Here is a 20,909-nt window from a genome sequence, read left to right as displayed (position 1 = left end):
CACCTTTGTTGGAGCTGAAGAACTAGTAGCTGAAGTAGTCAGCTGGCTGAATTCCTCTTTGCTTGGAGAGAAGTTCAGTATCATTGACTAAGAGCTTCAGTGTTAGCTCATGCCCTTGAGTGTCACCTAGAGTTTTGTTTCAGAGAGGTGAAGCCTTTCAGAAGTTGCTTGTAGCCCTCTGCTTACACCAGTGGTTTAAAATGGAAAAGTAGAGGGGAAATAGGTTTTGCATCCCTTTGGCTATGAATTCTGTTGTCTGTAAGCTCCGGAAGTGAAGAGCTGACTGGGTTTCTCTGCCTTGCCCGGAGAGGTCAACCAGAGCTATTTTTCTATGCTTTGTTTGCTATAACCTGATAGGTCAATATAGTACCCTAATGAGAAATTAGCTGCCTTGGCTTGAATATATAGCCCAGTGAAAGCCAGCCTAAGGAGTTTTACATTTTTATGAAATAAAAGAAAAGGTACTGAACTTCATTTGGCAGCTGAGAGTTTAAAGAGCTTGTAATTTTTCATCTGTTTGAGAGTAGGAGAGAATAGGATTTGCCTGCCTGTAAAGTGGTGAGGAACATAAGAACATTAGGAGAAAATATTTTCATGGGGTATGGATAATTCAGAATGGGCCACTGAAATCAAATTTTATAGTTCATTGTTGTGAGTTATCCAAAGCAAATGGGTTTTCTTTTCTCATAAGCTTCCTGCTAGGTTTCTGTAAGTGTGTGCCCATTCTCTGGCACAAATATTAAATGCATTAGTGGGTGGCTTATGCAATGATTGCAATAACTATAATTTATTTTGTAGGCAATGAGGAGTCCTGCAGTTTTTGCAGAGGAGTGATGAACTGAGTTGTGCATTAGAAAGACTATTATATAAGCAGTGGTGGGAAGGATGGATTAAAGAAGAGAAAGGCTAGAGGCAAGAAGATAAATGGGAGCTATAGTTCCTCTTATATGTCAGTAGTTACAGGTGAAAGGTATTGAGGGCCTCATTCAGGGTTCTGGGAGTGGAAAGGAAGGGGGAAATGAAAATTATGTGGAAATAACTTTCAGTGTATTTGAACTTAACTAGTTACTAGGTTGAAGACAAGTTTGATTGAATTTATATACCAATATATGATATCCAATTGACCTTCTTGGCATTATTTATGTTTTTACTGGACCATACTTGTTACCTCAAATTAATCCCCATCAGAGGCATTTCAGTCAGGCTAATCAAGTGCCATGTAAAATTTTAGACTATGTAGGAAGCAATTTCATTTTGCTAGAAAGGAACCATCATATTCCAGCTATTTGAAACCATTTGAATCTTCTTCCTTTCTGCTGTTTCTGAACTTAGAATTTCTGAAAGCTATATGTTTTAGATAATTGTTCCCTTGGTAGATAAACCTCTTTGGGACTGGTTCATAATGGGATGGAGTGACCATTTTCATATTTGGGTCATTTATCAGACTTGTATTAATAATTAACAGACTTTCTTATGAAACTAGCATCAAGTTCCATATTATTTTGTAATATTCTCTTCTGGCCTAACAAAAATAGCAGTGTGGAAATAAGACTTAGGACTCCATAGGATCACATTGAATACTTTAATTAAATTGATAAATATGTTTGTATGTTAGAAATTTGGGGGAGTTTTAAATTTCCAGTTTGTTTAAAATTTTTATCATTAGTTTTTGCCTTTCCTTTCAAAAGTTGTGAAATATTCTGCCATAAATTGTGGAGGAATCTGTAGCATATTGAAAGAAAACACTAACAAATTCCCCTTGCTTTTTAATAGGCACAGTCACTTGCAGCATCTCTCTCTACCCGGCAACTGTTACGGATTACTCACCGATTATCAAAGTATCCTGATGAAAGTCTTCACAGGGCTGTAAATAAAGCCTGCCTGTCCAGGTATCCATATTTTATATTCTTGTCAAAAGGAAATCATCTGTGATTTGATGCTGACATACTGGTGTAAGTTGGAGTGAGTGTCAGAATGCTGGAAAAAAGTTATAGGATTACAGGGTTCAGAGCCAGAAAGCATCCAAGAGATATTGCTTTGTCTAACCTCCTAGTTGGAGAAATGAGGTCCAGTGAGGTTCAAAGAATTCAAGTGCTAAGTATGAAGCCTAAGATTCACACCAAGGTCTTCTTTAAAAAAAAACAAACTTCCATTTATGTCATTAAATATTTCCCTATTATGTGTAAAAAAAATTAACAGTAATTTTTTAAAATTTTGAATTCCAGATTCTGTCTCTCCCTCCTGTCTATCCCCCCTCCTTGAAAATGCAAGCAGTTTGATTTTGATTATATATATGGGGTATTGCAGAACACATTTCCATATTAGCCATGTTGCAAAAGAAAACAGACAAAGCAATAAAAATTAAGAAAGTTTTTTTGAATGTATGCTTCAATCTGCATTCATAGTTCATCAATTCTTTGTCTTGAGGGGGATACCATTTTTCATCATGGGTCTTTTGGAATTGTCGTACGTCAAAGCCTTCTGACAACTCCCTCCAAAATCAATGTTCTTTCCACTGTTGTGTTGCTGCTTTTCCAGGCTTGCAGAGATTAACCTTCAGAATTTCCAGCGTGTTTGCTAAATTTTTATGGGCTTTAACACATGAAACAGTGCTACCCTGGGTGTATATTTTTAGCCAAACCTCTGTCTTACTATTTGTTGCTGCTATTTCCCATATTTACAGGCTAAAAAAAAAGAAACAGTCATTTGCTTACAAAGTCCGTTACACAGTTAAATCAGTCAGCCTAACAAACATTTGTTAAGCATCTGATTTGTGCTAGGCACAAACACAATGAATGAATCAATTATTCTCTCTAGGAGCTTATATTCTAAAGGTACATATAGAAGTATATACAATATAAACATATATGTAAAAAAGAAAAATAAATACAAAATAGTTAAATACAAATTATTTAAGGCATATTTAAATACAAGGTGGAATTAAATATGAAGTATTTGCCTTGAGAGGAAGGGTGCTAGCAGTTTCAGGGATCAGGAAAGGCTTCGTGGAGAAGGTGGTGTCTGTGCTGATTTTGAACAAAGAGAGGGAGAATCCATGAGGCAGAGGTGAAAAGGGAGTATACTGTCAGAAGGGAGGACAATCAGTGCAAAAGTATGAAGATAAGAGATGGAGTGACTGAAATGAAAAACAGAGTGAAGCCTACTTGGCATGCCTTACAGACTGCAGGAGGAAAAATGATAAACAATGAGCCTGGGCCAGTTATGAAACATAAGTTGTAACCAGGTTGTGAAAGACTTCAAAAACTAAACAGAATGGTTTATGTGTCATTCTAGGGGCAGAAGGAATCTACTGGATTTAATTGAGTAAGGGAGTAATAAGATCACATCTATGCTTAAGGAAAGTCATTTTAGCAGTAATATGAAGGATGGATTAAATTGGAGAGAGAAACCAATTAGGAGACTGTTGATATCTAGACAAGTTGTGATGAGAGCCTAAACTAAGATGGTGTAATTGTGTGAGTAGAGAAGAGGTCTGATTTGAGGGATGTTATGGATGTAGGAGCAGCAAGATTGATGTGGACTAAGGGAGAGTGAGGAGTTGTGGATAATGCCAAGATTATGAATCTAGGTAACTGTGAAGACAACTACATCTGATTTGTGCCAGGCACAAACACAATGAATGAATCAATTCTTATCTCTAGGAGCTTATATTCTAAAGCTGTACCCTAGACAGTACCATGGGTTTGGGAGAAAAAGATAGTAATGAGTTGTGTCTTCCATGTTGAGTTTGAGACGTCTCTGGGATATCACTTTGAGATGTGTAAGCATAGTTTAGAGATGCTCAATGGTAGCTCAGTAGAGAATATGTTGGGGGAAAGAGAGAGATACATTTATATACACACATATATGTATATGTATTAGATTCATCTGCATAGAGATAATTACTGAACAGATGAGAGCTAATGAGATCAAATGAAATTGAAAATGACAAAAAGAAGAGAACCTAGGAGAGATACTCTTAGTGACATGGATGAAGAACTTGAAATAGGAATGAGGAAGGAATGACAGAAGAGAGCAATGTCATATAAGCTTAGAAAGGAGAAAGTATACAATAGGAAAGGGCCATTGATAATGTAAATGGTTGAAAAGAGGTGAAGGGCATTTTTATTTAAATGATGAAGTTGGAAGGAAGATTACAGTGTTTTAGAATTGAATGGGAGGAGAAGAAGAACACATACCAATTGCAGACTGCTTTCTCAAGGAATTTAGCCACAAAAGAGAGGAGTGGGAACTATCAAAGACAGTCTTATCCAATACGATTTTTTTTTATAAGGATGAAGACATGGGCATGTTTCTACTTGTTAAGGAATGAACCAATAAACATGGAGTTATTAAAGATAAGTGAGGAAGTTGAAATGGTAGTTGGGTCAGTTTGAGAAGTAAAGAAGTCAGCAGGGGGCAAGATTAAGTACACATGTAGAGTAGTTGACCTTGGCAAAGAGATGAGCCATTTTTTCATTTGATACTTGAATGAAAGTAGAGATAGTAAAAGGAAATGTCTGAGAGACGTGAAATGAAGAGTGGAGAAAGGGACACTCCTGGTAAATAACCATTTTTCTGCGGTGAAGATTGAGGCAAGGCCCTTGGCTAAAAGAGTGGAGGTTAGGTAACATAGCAGTCTTGAAGAAAAAGTTTGGAACAGCCTCTGAGTAGAGTGGAGTGGCAAATCAATTAGATAGAATAGAAATATCTCTTTTGCTGAAGAGAGGGCACAGTTAAGAACATAAATTTTCATTTCAGCAGCGCATGAGTTGGAGTGAAGGAGGCAGATGATGGGAGTAACAGGGTTGGGGCTTGGCAAGCTGTGACCATTAATAGGAGCAAGGGATTTGAGAGTGCATAGTATAGAGTTCAATTGGTTCGTTGAGGTGGAGAGAGGTGAGGAAAGGAAGAGTTTGTCATCAGTGAAGGACTGATAGCTTGAGAGAAAAACAGGTGGAGGAATAGAGATCACAATGATAAAGAACAGGGTTAGAGATCATAAGGCATAGGGAAAGATGAAATGATAAATTATGATAAAACAAAAAAAAGTTAGCATGCGACAGTAGAATTAACTCTGGGCCGTTAACTTGAAAAGCATGGGTAGATTATAATCCTCCTATGCCACTATGATTATAGGTAACATCAGAGAATTAAATTTTGTTTAATGCCTGCAAAAACCGGCCTTTTTAGTAACCAGCTCTTTTTAGTTTGGGGAATTCTTCATATTGAAGTTAGCTTTTTCATCTTGTAGCTTAAGCTTTGTTGTGTCACCCAATATATCTGAAGAGCAGCTGGACTTCATTCTCTCTAAGAATCTTAGAGTTGAATATCAAAACTTTCTAGTCCAAATCGTACCTGTATTAACATGCCTAGTTAATAGTAATCCTGATTTTGATTGAAAGTTTCTGCTAAGTGTTCTCCTTTGGGCTAACTCTCATTGTTAAGAATTTTTGCTTATAACCACTCTAAATCTCAGTCTCCACCAGTTCCACTCATTGCTGCTAGTTATTTCTTCCTGACCCAAGCAAAAATAAGGCTAATAATCTCTTCTCCATATTCTCTAATGAGTACCTTTCCATCTTCTTATGCTTCAAGATAGCTATCATGACCCTATACGCTTTTTCTTTTCTAAATTAAACATCATCATTTTTTTCACCTGATCTTATAGATCCTTCATATGGCATGATTTTGACATTCTTCACCATTTTATTTGCCCTCCTCTATATATTTTCCAGTTTATTAATGCCTTTCAAATATATCACCAAAAATATAGCACAATACTCTTTATGGGGTCTGGACAGAGTATCACTCCTTTGTCCCAGATCTTTTGCTTCTTTCAATGTAGCCTCAGATCATAAAAGCTTTTCTGACTGCCATGTCAGGCTATGATTAATATCAACTCCAGCGTATGCTAAAGCCTTAAAGAACTTTATTTCATAGGATATATCTAGCCAAGCTTCCCCATTGTCAGGGAATCCCACTTGTGGAATTGACTTGTTTGAACTCAAGTACAAAATTTTATATTTATCCTTATTAAAATTAATCTTCTTTGATTCAAGCCACTGTTCTTGCCAGTCACAATTTGGGATGGGGAGAGGATCCTGATTCTCTCCTCCATTATGTTACCTGTCCCTGCCAGCTTTGTGCCTTATTCAGATTTCATAAGCATGCTAACTATAACTTATTCCATTTATGATAAAAATACTAAACACAAAGCCAGACAAAAAAATCTCTGGGATAGGATACTGGAGTCTTCCTTCCAAGTTGGACCATTCTTTGTGTTTACCATTCAACCAGAGCTGAATCCACCAAACTTTTCCATTGTCTAGATTACATCTTACCTTGTTTTCTGCAATAGTAGCAGGAAAAACTTTGTTAGATACTTTGATAGAATCTAGATAAACTACATGAAATTCTCTTAGTCTACCAATCTAGCAACTCTATTGATAAAGGAAATATGTTTATTCTGGAATGAATTGTTCTTAGTGAAAAATAGACTGGCTCTTTGTGATCACCACTTCCTTTTCTGTTTGTTCATTCACTAATGCTTTAATGACATAATTTAGAATTTTGACAGAAATTGAAGTCGCGCTTACTAGCCTAGAGTTTGCAGACTCTGCTCTATTCCTGTGTCACCTCTCCTGTTTTTCACAGACTTTCAGGGATCAGTCACTAGTGACATAGCATGCTCAACTGCCAGTTGTTGGGGTTTTTTCTTCAGTATCTTGGAACCTAATTGGTCTAGGCTCGGCAACTTACACTTATAAATGGCACTTTATATATGTTCTCTTTCTATTTTTTTGCTATCCATATTTGAACTCATTAAGACTTGATCTTGAATCCTGCCTCTGATACTTAGTAACCATGTGAACAAAAACAAGTCACTTACCTACCCTCTCTGAGCTTCATTTTACTCATCTGTCAGAGAGGAATAATAACACATGTGGTCCTGACCTCACAGCTGCTGTGAAGATCAAATGACACAATGTATATAAAGTGCTTAGTTGCCATGAATTAGTGTTAGCGATGATGATGGTGGTGACTATCATCATCTTATTCAACTTTGACTCTCTGCTAGCAATTTTTGTTTTATCCTTTTCAAGCCAAAGGTTGTCCTAATTGGCCTGGATTAAAGCAAAACAAAGATTTTTTTCTTCTCTAGTAGAAATGATCATAGTCCCATATTATCCTATGTTATTAGTTCTATCCCTTATTTATCCCATTCTTTCCCCCAGTATGACCAAACATCACTTTTTGTCCTTAGCATTCCTTACTAGTGTCATCTTATTCCGACATATTAATCCTCCATGACCTATCGACTCCATTTTCTCCATGTGTCTTTTCTAAATAAAAGTTGATTTGATGAGAGATGTTGGTCTCTTTAAACATTCTTTTCCTTCTATGTAATTGTATAATTGTTCTTTTTGTATCATCAGAATTTTATTTTTAAGTGGTTCCCATCTTTCCTGTGTTGAAAATTTTAACCCATGCGATTCTCCCTGTCAGCTCTGAACCCTTTGAAATGTATTTTCTAAGCTCTAGAGTTCATATCAGACAAATTTCTCACAAGATGACCACTATTGCTACTTATACAGCTCGTTCTTTGTTTATGAGAATGTGGCTCAGAATAGCGGTTCCCCTTAAGTGATTGCTCTACCTGTTGAAGGCTAAAATAATCATTAATATGAACCAAGAACTTAACTGCACTTTTTTTGACAGTCAGATTTCCAGTGGTGACCAGATAGTTTCTTGAGATCCCTTCTAACTCTAAATCTCTGACCTAAGACTAGGTAATTGAAGTCCATTCTCCCTACTATATATTATGCCTTTGTGCCTTGATTCTAAGGTTCTTTATTTATTTCATGACTTTTCATATGAGTAAGGGCCATGACATTTAATTTTTAAATTTATAAATGTTCTTTTAGTATTACAGTATTCTCATTCATTAAGCATAATTTTAGATAAATCAGATAGCGTTCCTTAAAACAAACATGAAAAAAAATAGAGAAAGAGTTGATTCAACCACAAACCCCATATTTACTCATTATTGTGTACTTCATTTCACATAGCTGTTATTCACCTATGAGTCTTACATACATTTTGTGGCATCCAAAAGAAAATGTTAATTTGGTATCAATTGAAATGAAAACAGAGCCCTGAAAGCAGTTCCCTTTGAGTTCTGTTTACGTCTCAATTTTCAAATTGTATTCATTTTGTTTATATCTGGTGTACTAGATAGAATGCTGGGTCAAGGAGACCTAAGTCAAGGAGACCTAAGTTAAAATCTCATCTCTGCCAGTGTTAGCTGGGTCATCCTGGCAACTCATTTAACCTCTTTGGGACTCAGTTTCTTCACATATAGGATGGAGTTAGATGAGGTGGCCTCAGAGATACCTTTCTGCTCTAAATCTGTGACCTTATGAACACTTCTTTAAATTACTTACATGGGGGTGGCTAGGTGGCGCAGTGAATAGAGCACCAGCCCTGGAGTCAGGAGGACCTGAGTTCAAATATGGCCTCAGACACTTAACAAATAAACTAGCCATGTGACTTTGGGCAAGTCACTTAACCCCAATTGCCCTACCTTCTCCCCCCTCCAAAAAGCAAATAAATAAATAAATTACATAAATCATAAGATCATAGAGGTAGAACTGGAACGAACCTCAGAGGCCATCTAATTCAACTCCTTTATTGTGTAAGCTGAAGAAACTGAGGCCCAGCCAGTTTAGACTTGCACTAGCGTCACATAGATAGTAAGCATCAGAGGTAGAGTTTGAACTGATGCTCTCTGATTCCAGAGCCAGTGCACTTTCAACATAATGTAATAAATACAACACTGGACCTGGAATTAGGAAGCTTTGTCATCAAATCTCGCTTCATGTCTTTAGTATCATGTGACCCAGGGCAAGTCATATAACCCTTCCTAACTCCAGTTTCATCATCTTTCAAGTGAAGGGATTGGGTGCAGGGATCTCCAAAGTCTCTTCCCGCTTTAAATCTGTGATCCTGTTAGGAATGTTTTGAAGAATTAAGAAGTTCAAGAAAAAACTAATATATCTTATGTTCATACTTGAGAGAAAAACAACCACCACTGAAGACCACTGCTTACTTACTGGGGAAAAGGGGAAAAATAGTAATTTAACTGATTTAATTAATAACAAATAATAAGGTATTTAATGTTTATGTAGTAGACATTAGAAATATTTAGCAATGTCTGGGAATGGTGAATGGAGTAAATTGCCCTGGGATATTTAACCATGATAAACTCTACTGGTGATAGAGATTCAGAGCTGCATTGATGAAAATTAACTGGATTCATTATTTTCCAGTTCAGTGGATTGGGAGTAGGAAACTTGTTGGGCATCCCTTGAAATGAATGTATAAGAAAATGAGAATAATTAATGTTTAGCACTTTTATTTTACACTTACACATATTCACAGACTCCAAAATAAGATAATTTGTTTTATTCATTCTCTGGTGATCACAGTAAAATTTGAATTGTGATCACCTCATATCCCTTTGCAAACAGAAACAAATAATAAAACAGCTACCTTTGTTTATGCACCATCTGTTGAATTTAGCTAAGCTTCATCATTACTATATCTCAATTTCTGCTCTTCACCTTCACTGCAGAAAGCACTGTGATTGGAAGCAGCAAGGAAAACTGGAAGGAGTGCACATGACAATTAAAGAAAAATGCTTTCTACTTTTAGCCAACAAAAACCTCCACAGAATTTGATTCTGTGGAAAATATTAAAAATTATTGTACATTTATCAACCTCACTTTTAAATGCTTTCCATATAATCAGTCTTTATAAAATCCAGTCTGATTTCACTTCAAACTTGAGCTGAAATTCTTTCTGTCCCAGTCTCATGGCACTGTATATATTTCCATAGCTGTCAGTTTATAACAGCTTAGTGTTGTTGAGTAATGGACAAGATTAGGAACTTAGTAGAGCTAACAAAACTTACCACTTTCACCTTTTTTTTTTTGGAGGGGGGAAGGTAGGGCAATTGGGGTTAAGTGACTTGCCCGAGGTCACATGGCTAGTTTTTGTGTTAAGTGTCTGAGGTCGGATTTGAACTCAGGTCCTCCTGACTCCAGGGCCGGTGCTCTATTCACTGAGCCACCTAGCCACCCCCAAAACTTACCACTTTCAAAGTAGATCAAAATACATATGTCTATTAAAAATGAAGTATATTTCCCACTATATGCATTTTCAGATGTGCTTTCTCTTTTAATTTAGCAAATGTTTATGAAACACCCACTATATGCAAGATATTGAATGATTTTTAATTGGTAGAGAAAGCCTGTTTTATATCCCTAAGATTTCTTAGTACAAGCCTTTCCAACTTCCATAGCTTAATTGTATATAAAATATATATATCAAGGATGCACTAAATTATTTCTTGGTTTTTAAAAATTAAATTATTTAATTTTATTTTCAACATTCACTTCCCTAAGTTTTAAATTTTCTCCCACTCCTTCCCCCCTCCCTCTCCAAGACAGCTTGCACTGTGGTATGGGCTCTACACATACATTCCTATTAAACACATTTTCACATTAGTCATGTTGCATAGAAGAATTATAACGAATAAGAAAGAAAAAAATACAAAACAAAAAAATATAGTCTGCTTTGCTCTGCATTCAGACTCTATAGTTCTTTCTCTGGATGTGGCTGACATTTTCCATCATGTTTCCTTTGGAATTATTTTAGATCCTTGCCTTCCTGAGAAGGGCTAAGTCTGTCAAAATCAGTCCTTGCAAACTGTGGCTGTTACTATGTACAGTATTTTCCTGGTTCTGCTCCCCTCACTATGCATCAGTCCATCTAAGTCTTTCTAGGTTTCTCTGAAGTCTGCCTCTTCATCATATTTATAGCACCATACTATTACATTACATTCATATACCACAACTTATTTAACCATTTCCCATTTGATGGGCATCCCCTCAATTTCTAGTTCTTGTCATCACAAAAAGAGGTGCTATAAATATTTTCATAGAGTGGTCTATGATGTTTATGAAAGGATGGACTTATTTAAAAGATACCTACAACAAATTTTTTGAAGTTAATATCCTTGGTAATTCAACAATAATGATATCAAACATTAATTTAATGTTTGTTCTGTTTCAGGCATTCTGTGTTAGAAATTGGAGATGAGAGCAAAATCAAACAGTGCTTGCACATATGGCAGGATACAGATACACAGACACACAACGACACACACACACACACAATCATACTTCCTCCTTACTCTATTCTTGAGTCTACAGTCTCATTCATTCAAACATCATTCAGACAAAACTGTTCTCTCTAGTGTTAACTAAAAATTTCTTAAATGCAAAATCTAATGACCTTTTAAAAAAGTTATTTTTCCTAATTACATGAAGACAGTTGTTAACATTTATTTTTTTAAAACTTTGAGTTCCAAATTTTCTCTCTCCTTCCTTTCTAAGACAGTAATCAATTTGACATAGATTATGTATGTGCAGTCATGTAAAAACATATTTCCATATTAGTCATGTGGTAAAAAAAGAAACAGACCAAAAAAAACCCACAAAAAAAGAAAGTAAAAAATAGTATGCTTCTATCTGCATTCAGACTCTATCAGTTTTTCCTCTGGATGTGGACAGCATTTTTCATCATGAGTCTTTTGGAATTGTCTTGGAACATCGTATTGCTGAGAATAGCTAAGTCATTCACACTTGATCGTTGTACAATATTGTTGTTAAAATGTTCTCTTGGTTCTGCTCACTTCACTTTGCATAAGTTCATGTAAGTAAGTGTTAGAGATTACTGAATTTTAAAGAATGTTCTGTTTAAATTTATTTTTGTTTTTTTTTTCCCTAGGTTTTTACCAAGTCTTGCAAGATCAGCCTTAGAGAAAAATCTACTGGATGCTGGAATTGAAACAACCACTGATAACCACCTACAATCAGAAGCAAAAGATTATAGATGTAAGTTGCTTACACCTTATCTTCAGAGTACTGATTTTGTTATATATGGGATACTATTAATCTTCCATCAGTTTCTCTCCTCTCTCAGTCGTATTAAATGCAAAAGCATTTATTTAACAATTAATATGTTTCAAGCACTGTGTTAGGTACTAGGGATGCAAATAGAATAAGCATGAGAGTTCTTGTTCTCAAGGCTCTCACTCTCAAGTTGGGGGACACAATACATAAAAAGGAATTATTAAAAAGTTCCAGAATGCATCGTTGAGGGCGGCTGGCAAGACCCAGAACTTCTTAAATTACATCAAGACAGATGACAGTGGCAGGAGTCTGCCAGTCATAAACGCAGTACAAATGGTAAGACTTGATTGTCTTCCATTTAAAAGGAAGGAATAAAGTCGGTGACTCCTCTGTTATCAATCAGGTGAATTCTAGGTGAGCCAGGGCAGAGAACAAAAGAGAAAAGACATAGGAAGAAACTCTCCCTGCTGCTAGGCCATTCCCACATGGATTCTGGGCAGACCAACCATCAGAGGAAGAGACTAGGGGACAATTTCCCTGGTTTACTGCTTTCCATGTGTCAGTTATACATAATATGTTTGTTCCTTATTCCTCTCAATTTCAAGTCTAAATGCATCCAGTTTTCAAGGCTTTCTGTAACCTAGCTGCCACTCAGCCTACCCAAACTTAGGGAAATCTTTGGTCTCCAGCAAAACTCTCTGCTATAGTTGAGCCAATTTCTTAGTGACCCCCTTAACTTGTGATTTCTACTTTCCATATACTTGCCATATTTATGGATTCCACTTTGTCCAGAAAGTTCTCCCAAACTCTAGAGATCCCCATGGATCTTTCCTGTCATTGGATTCTCTGTATACTTTGTAAACTTCATTATGACTTTTAGCAATTCACAGTAAGATATTATAACATATATATTATATTATTTTACATAATATCCACCTATAGATTTTTATGTGTTAGTCTTTTCTCCTTATATTAAACTTTTTTGATAAACTGCTTCACATCCTTTTGCCACATTTCTAAGTCTGTAGAGTTTTTAATCAGTACTTTACATTTTATATACTTGTAAAAGTACACATTCCTGTGCTACAGCATACCTTTAGAATTTAAATATGAGCTTTTTCTTTGATTACAGCTGAAAGTATATCCATGTCCATACCAGTTCAGCTAATCCCTTCCTTAACAATACTTCACTTATAACAATCTGTACATATGAATATTTGTGGCCTTCCCTTACTCTTTGCCATCACATTTCTGTTGGGACACTTGAAGCAACTCAGATGGCAGTTCCTTCATCCAGCATACTCTCTTAATGCCTTGAAGCCCAGAGGAATTTGGGGTGAAACCCATAGTAATACTGTACCTTTTCATTTATAGCATTGTTTCTATACCATAATATTTCCTAGGTTCCAAAAAACTGACTTAACAATGAACTTTTGAAATAGTCTATTAATAATTTGAGGGCTGCCTTTGTATTTTATTTTAACTAGCTTTAATGCATGCTAACCAGTTTAAAGGCTATAGCCAAGTTGTTTCTAATATGTATATTCCTACACACGGAATGTGACAGTCATGTAGCCCAACCACTTGCCTGCCATATGAGGCTTCTCTTCAGTTTACCTAGTGGGCAATTATGGAACTCTTGTTGGTCTGTTTGTAGCGATGATGAACTAACCACCTCATAAGGCCGTCCTTTCCATTTGGTTAGAGCTTTAATTATTTAAATGTTCTTTATAATGACTAGAAATCTTGACTCTATCTAATGTCTACCCAATGGTTATTTCTCCTCAGGGCAGACAGGAAAAAAGAGAGAGAAAATAAATAAATAACAAAATAAATAGAAATTATAACAAATTAGATAATGTTAATTTGTAGTTTTCTAAGTAAATATGCCATCTTAGGGAAATAGTTATTTTTGACTGATCTAGTACAATCTACTCATTTTACAGATTAAGCAGCTAGTTAGTAGGACTGTGTCTTGGAACTGCAGTCTCCTGACTCCTGATCCAGCATTCTTTCCACTAAGCCACAATGCTTTCTCTAAATCTAATACTCCATCTTCAGGACAGCTATTTAAGTAGTTGGCTCTGCAAAATTTCTCAGCATCCTCAGTAAATAGAGAGCTGGGCTCAGAGTCAAGAAGACCATGAATCAAGTTCAGCATCAGACATATACTAGCAAATACCCCTAGGCAACTCTTCGAACCTCTCAGTGTACCAGTCTCTCGACCATAAATTTTAGAGTAGTCGCTGATCTTCATTGGGAGAAGAAGTGTTTCCCCCAGAACTCCCTGCCTTGATAAAGACACAGGTCCAGTCCAAGAACAAAACAAACCCAAAACACTTCTCTAGGTTTAGTATCACCAATTCTTTAGACAATTTCTCACATGATATGGTTTTGAATTCTCTCATCATGTTTGTTATTCTCCTTTGAATTTGATTCAGTTTATCAGTCTCCCTGCTAAATGTGTTCAGAGAATGAGCACAGCCCTCCAGATGTAGCTGGACCAGACTGCATTCTATTAATAGAGCCTATAAGCATATCAGCTCTTTTTTGGCAGCCTTGTTACTCTGTTGGCTAATACTGAACCTCTAGTCGACTAAAAACCCTGTATCATTTTTATACAGATGACTTCTTCAGTTAGATCTACCAAAGTTGTGCTTGTGCAAATTTTTTTTTTTAGCCTGAGTATAGGACTTAGTACATAACATGCTGTTGTGGAAGGAATACTTTGATTGGAAATCAGAAGAAAGTTGTGTGATCATTGGCAAGTCACTTAATCCTCTCCAAGGTTCCATTTGTTCTCTGTAAAATTGCAACAGTGCTTGCATTGTGTACTTCACAGAGTATTGCTCTGTAAACCTTTTAGTGCTGTATAATTGAGAGCTGTTGTTATTAACATGATTAAATTTCATTCGATTAGGTTTGACCCTCATTCTAGCTTCTTGACATCTTTTTTATACTGTCTCCAGTTAAGGATTAGAGTGTTAAGACACTGGTGGTGTGTAGGGGCCACTGGGCTTGGCATCAGGAGAGCCCTGTGTTCAATTCCCACTATTTTCATTTATTAGCTGTATAACCATAGATAAGTCACCTAACCTTTCTGCACCCCAATTTCCTCATCTATAAAAAGGAGATCATAAAACGTGTAATTCCTGTTTCAGGTTTATTATGACAATCAAATGATCTAATGTACGGAAAGCTCATTGTAAACCTTAAAGTGTTGTAAAAGGCAGCTGTCTACTAACAGTCAGCTCTGCAAGTTCTTTCAGGACTTGATCCAGGAGTGCACATTTGAACCCATTTAGAATTCTTAGATGTTCTCTTACTGTTTCCTCCAGTAGCTTGGGTCTCAATTCCCACTCAGCCATTTTTGGTCCACCCTTTTCAGTCCAGTGATGTTTCCCTGTTAGAGAAAATAGAAACAAAATAGGTATTGAATAGTTCAACCTTCTCTGTTGTTCATTAGTGTTTTCTGATGTGTCTCAAGCAGCATCTCTGTAGTTTCCTTGTCCTTCTTACCTTGGACAGAACTTTGAAAAACTGTTGATAATTTGGTCTTCAGATTTTTCACAAGGCGTAGCTCATTCTTGGCTTCAGCTTTCCTCAGAAAGCAATATGCTTTTCTTTTGTATTTTTCTGTTATTCTTTTTTTAAATTAAATTTTATGTTTATTTTTAGTTTACATAATTCATTTCCACAAGATTTTAAGTTACAAATTTTCTCCCTGTCTTTCCCCTACCCACCACCCCAAAACATTGTATACCCCCTGCCCCATCTCCTAATATTTTTTCTGTTATTCTTTTTCCCTTCTTCAAACCTCTTAAAATCTGAGCTCATCAAAGAGCTTCTTGTGTAGACATATGTCACATTGCTTCATCCCCTGTTTTTTCCCCTCTTTGGGGTAATTAGAATTATGTTACCAGAATTTTGGTTTTGAAAGTTTCTTATTCCTTTTGAGATGTTTTTCCTTTTATAGTTTTAGCTCATGGATAGGAATTTTTAAGAATTCTTGCTCTTATTTCATTCACTTTTCCCCTTTATGCTGGAATATTTTCCCGCCCATGCTTATCCAATGGCCTGGTTTGTATTACTATTTTTCTCTTCTGATGAAGTCCATTTTGTTTTATGATCATAGAACATGAATCAAATTTAAAAATTAAGTGTATTTCTACTAGTGCAACGTTACATTGTCTGCTTTATCCATAAGAGATTTTTCTTATGACTTTGCTATGGGAAGTATATTGGCCTACAGCATATGGACCCTTTGTGGAGACTGGAAAGTCAGAGTTTATTACATAGCATCTTTACTTTGAAAAACAAAATTCTTTCATACTTATCCTTCAAAGAAACTGCTTTTCCTCACAAAAACTTTACATATTTTATATATGGTAAAACTTTTAAGGTCTTCCAAGGTTGGCACCTTGATTTTTACACATTTTCTGTAAATGAATAGCAAATGCTTGCTGAATGAATAAATGAATGAATGAGTGATTGAATGAATGGAAGTATCCCATTGTTCAAATGAATTTGAAAAGAAGCTAATAAATTAATGATACAGATAGTTCAGTATCCTCTGAGGCACATGATGAACATGATAATAATGCGTTTGTGTAGCCCCTAAATATTTTTAGAGCACTGTGCGCTCATTGTGCTATTTTATTCTTGTTAAAACTTTGTCGAGTAAGTACTATCCTTTGTTTAGCCCCATTTCGGGGGGGGAGGGCCTAAAAGTTTTTATTCCCATTTTACAGGTGATAAAACTGAGGCTGAAAAAGTTTAAGTAACTTTGCCAGGATCACCCCACCTGGTGAGTGTTGGATGACGTTCAAGCTCCACTCTCTCAACTCCCAAGGCTGGATTATTTCCACTATGCCCATATTACCTCTCATCATGTGGCTCAATGAAATAATATATGTCATAGATTGTATCCATAGTCAGTTGCTAGGGTTAAAAACTCCATCTACTATTGCTGTGTATATATGTGTGGGTATAAAAGGCCTTACAATTAAGAATTCTCTTTGAGGAATAGGATGAAAAGCTGATAAATGTGGAACCCACACTGATACTCCTTTTCCCTTGTGTTCCTTTAGTGACAGAGAAGATCAGCTAGTAGATTGCAACTTTATTTGTTCTCCTTCTCCCTCTGCTGCCTTAGATTTTTTTTAATGATTCATTCTCTCCCTACCACAGATGACTAGAGTTATAAATAGAGTTTTGTATTGGGTTAGGAACAAGGGCTTTATTTTTTTTTCCAATAGAGGAGAAGTTGTGAGGGGAAAGTGGATAGGATAACAAAAGAAAAATGAAAAGAAGGGAAAAGAAAAAAAAAGGGTTATTGAAATGGTTTTTTTTTTATTTTACAGAAGAGAACAGAAAGCCAGAAAAAAATCATAGAGAAGCAAGAGCTTTGAAAGTTACATGTTGAATTTATTATATATCTTTAAAGATTAGCAGTCTATACCTAATAACCATCTTCAATTAAATGTAAAATTCTCTTTTTATGCTTTACTGTGTAAATGGAAATGTCCATTTGAGTGTTTAAGTTCGGAGTAAAAAAAACCTTAATTTTAAAAGAATTAAATAGCTTTGATTATTTCCTTGGAAGAAAGAAGCACAGTGACAGAATTTTGGACTTGGGGTCAGGAAGATCTGAGAGCAAAAAAATGCTGCCTGAGACTCTTACTAGGTGTGTGACCTTGGATAAGTTACTTAACCCCTTTCAGCCTCAGTTTCCTCATCTGTAAAATGAGGATAATAGCACCTAATGAAAAAGGTTGTTGTGAGAAGCAAATGAATTAACATATGTGAAGGGCTTTATAAACCTTAAAGTTCTAAATAAATACTAGTTGTTGTTGTTACTGTTATTTTTAAGAAAACAAATACTTTCATGAGCTTCTTTTGTGAAAATATCCAGGGATGATAACGGATTAAGATTTCTTCCTGGTGTATATATGTGTGTGGATATTTATGTGCATACACATATATCTGCACATATATTTACATAGATAAATATATATTTATAGTTGAATGATTGCCTCTAAATCTATTCAGTGAATATTAAATCCATTTCACATCAGTTTCTGTTCAGCTAAACCTATGTCACCATTGCAAGCATGTGGCAAGTTTATTCTTCTACATTATTGTTCTTTCTAGTTATACTTTTATAGTGGACCCATTTTAAAGATCTCTTGGCAGTAAAGAAACAAGAAATTTCTCAGCTTAAAAAAATTTTTCCTGCAGAATTCAGGAGTAAAGAAAGAAGGCAGAGAGAAGAGATCTATTAGAGAGGGAGATGCCCACTGAGATCTGCTGTACTTTGTTTAACCTCTTGTATCACTGTAGTGCTTAACTAGACTGTGCATCATTTTAATTGTGACTAGTTAATTTATGAAATTTAATGTTCCCTTTCCTCTTTAATGTTTGTAAATTTGTTGGCAATATACTGTAAAAAATTCCTAGAAGAGAACTGATTTTTCTGTGATTCTTCTTTAGAAGAAAAATTTATTGATAGGCATTTAATAAAAATTAAGTAATTTAGTTAGCTCTGAAGGAGCATGCATAAAGGATAAAACGTCCTTTAAAGGGAAGTTATTGGTTATGGCTCTCAACAGTCCCTAGTATAGCTCCTAGCACTGTAAGTAATTATTAAAACCAACTCGTTATGGGCCTAGGTATTACAAAGAATGAATAAGAAATGGAAGAAAGAAAAGAAGTGCTCTGTTTCACATTGGAGAGGTAAAACTAACATGGGAGAACAATTCAAGAGAACCTCTAATTAAGTGCTAAGTGGAAGGGTTCACTCTGTAAGTAAACAGGAGGAGATCTGACAGTTTCGGGATCAGTCATGATCAGAGTAAGTGGGGAAGGCTTCCTGAACGACAGGAAGAGAAGTAAAGGGCTTGATACAGAATCCTCTGGTAGATGAAGTTTCTTCTCTCGTCCTAGCTATGGCGCTAACAAAATTGTCTTTTCTTACTTCATCATGTTGAAGAGAGGGCTGACTGGAAGGCAACACAGAGTGTACCTTCCCTGCTGCCTTCCTTTCTGGTGATCCTTTTCCCTTCTTCTGACTTATCCAAGAACAGTTGCTGTGTACTTAAAAGACCTACTAAGTAGTCTCACAAATCCCTAGAGAGAAAGTCCTCATAATGCATATTATCCTCTGTATCTGTATTCAAAGGCCCTCACATCCTTTGAACCCATGTTGGCTTGGCCTCTGTGGCACAGAGTTAAGTCACTAGAGCAAAAGAGCTGAAAGGTCTTCATGGTATGTAGTGTTACTCTCTCTTTGACCATTTTTATGTGGCATATAATGTTCTAGTGGTTTATTACCTTTTTTGTGTTTTCCTCTTCGTGAACATTATTTAATCCTCCAAAACCCACAATAATAATAATAATAATAGCCAACATTTATGTGGCATTTTAAGGTTTGCAGAGTACTTTGCATATGTGGTTTCATTTGGTTCTGACAACCCTGAGGAGTAGATGTTATTATTGACCCCATTTTAGGGAGGAGAAAGGTAAGATTGAAAGAGTTTAAGTTGCCTATAGTCACTTAAGTAGTAAATATATGAATCAGGATTCAAACTCAGGTCTTCCTTATTCTAAGTTCAAAATTCCATCCACTGTCTCAAATGCTTAATCTTGTCACAGGTCTGGACCAGAAACTATATTTGACTAATCTGATGTCTTTATCAGTACTACTATGATTCATTCTTGGCTTTGTATATCATTTTTAGGTGAAATAAAATCTGGATCTCTGAAGATTGGGAATATTAGCACACCGGTTCATAATACCAATGAGAAAATGAAAGTGCCTGATGTTTTATTTTATGAAAATTTCCAAGTAAGATCATTGGTCTTGAATATTACTTTAAATTTAATTTAAATTATATCTCTTTAAATATAATGATGCTTTACTCAGAGTATTTGATTACAGCAGACACAAATTTGTCTGTGATGTTTTAACTTTACTGAAAAATTTAAATTCATTTATATGACATGGAATGTACCGGTTAAAATTATATTATCAACATTTTCCAAAACATATCTAAAATGTAGAGAAATAAATACTTTGCTTAGCATAGTAATTTTTATATATAAGGGAAATCATACTATCACAGAATCCATAGGAAATTGAAAGTTTACTATAAAGATATATTGTAAGAAATCATATTACTCATTTGTAAAAGCTGTGAATGAAATAAAGATAGCACTGCTCATCTCTTTTCTAGAGAATTGGTAAGTAAAAAGGAGTAGGAATGAAAGAGAGGTGTCATTCACACACACGTACTATAGTAACCTCTTCTTCCCCCAAGCTCCGGGATCTTTTTTTATATATGGAAAACAGTGCTGCATTCTGGTACTTTTTTTGGTGGTTATTTTATAAGATTATAACTAGATAATGTTTTGTAAATAGATAAATACTATTTTTATGTTTAAAATAAAGTTATCCCAATCACAATTTTTTGCTTTAAAAAAATACTTCCATTTTCTTTTCCTTCCCTGTACCCAGTTAACTGTTTTAAATTTTTTTCCTCATCTGATTGCTTCTACAGTGCAAGCAATAAAGCTAATGAACCAAAAAGTTAATAACATGTTATCCTTAAAACACAAAGAGGAAAAATCCCACTTGTCAAATAGAAAAAGACAATGATTATAAATAAAATTTGCTTTTTTCAAATGTTAAATTAGTATTATCTCTGCCAGAAAGTAAAGAATTGGTATTTCAAGAGTTTGTGATTAAGTATAATTAGGAAGTTGCCTTGGATGTCAAGACATAAATAGAGAACATATCATAACAGGAAGGCCTGAGTTTAAATTTTCCTCAGATTCTGACTAGTTGTGTCAGCTCCCCAGACCCCTGCAACAACAGCACTGTCCTTCACCAGTGGACAGTATTCACTCTCTGTCTGCAGGACAGTCTCA

At 35.5% G+C, this 20,909-nt stretch overlaps 1 protein-coding gene across 3 annotated transcripts in view; it reads left to right on the top strand.

The window, feature by feature from the left end:
• VWA8 (von Willebrand factor A domain containing 8) overlaps positions 1-20,909 on the top strand; it is a 442,846-nt gene that overhangs the window by 171,264 nt on the left and 250,673 nt on the right. For all 3 annotated transcript variants that reach the window (XM_069068654.1, XM_069068653.1, XM_069068655.1), the window contains exons 17-19: positions 1,774-1,889; positions 11,857-11,963; positions 19,721-19,827. In XM_069068654.1, coding sequence (XP_068924755.1) covers positions 1,774-1,889; positions 11,857-11,963; positions 19,721-19,827 — 330 coding nt within the window. The remainder of the gene's footprint in view (positions 1-1,773; positions 1,890-11,856; positions 11,964-19,720; positions 19,828-20,909) is intronic.

The sequence above is a fragment of the Petaurus breviceps genome, unplaced genomic scaffold, assembly GCF_028583685.1.
Source record: "Petaurus breviceps papuanus isolate PSGF00001 unplaced genomic scaffold, PetGlider_PUasm1.0 90769, whole genome shotgun sequence".
NCBI classification, from domain to species: domain Eukaryota; kingdom Metazoa; phylum Chordata; class Mammalia; order Diprotodontia; family Petauridae; genus Petaurus; species Petaurus breviceps.
This window is presented reverse-complemented; position numbering and strand designations above follow the sequence as displayed.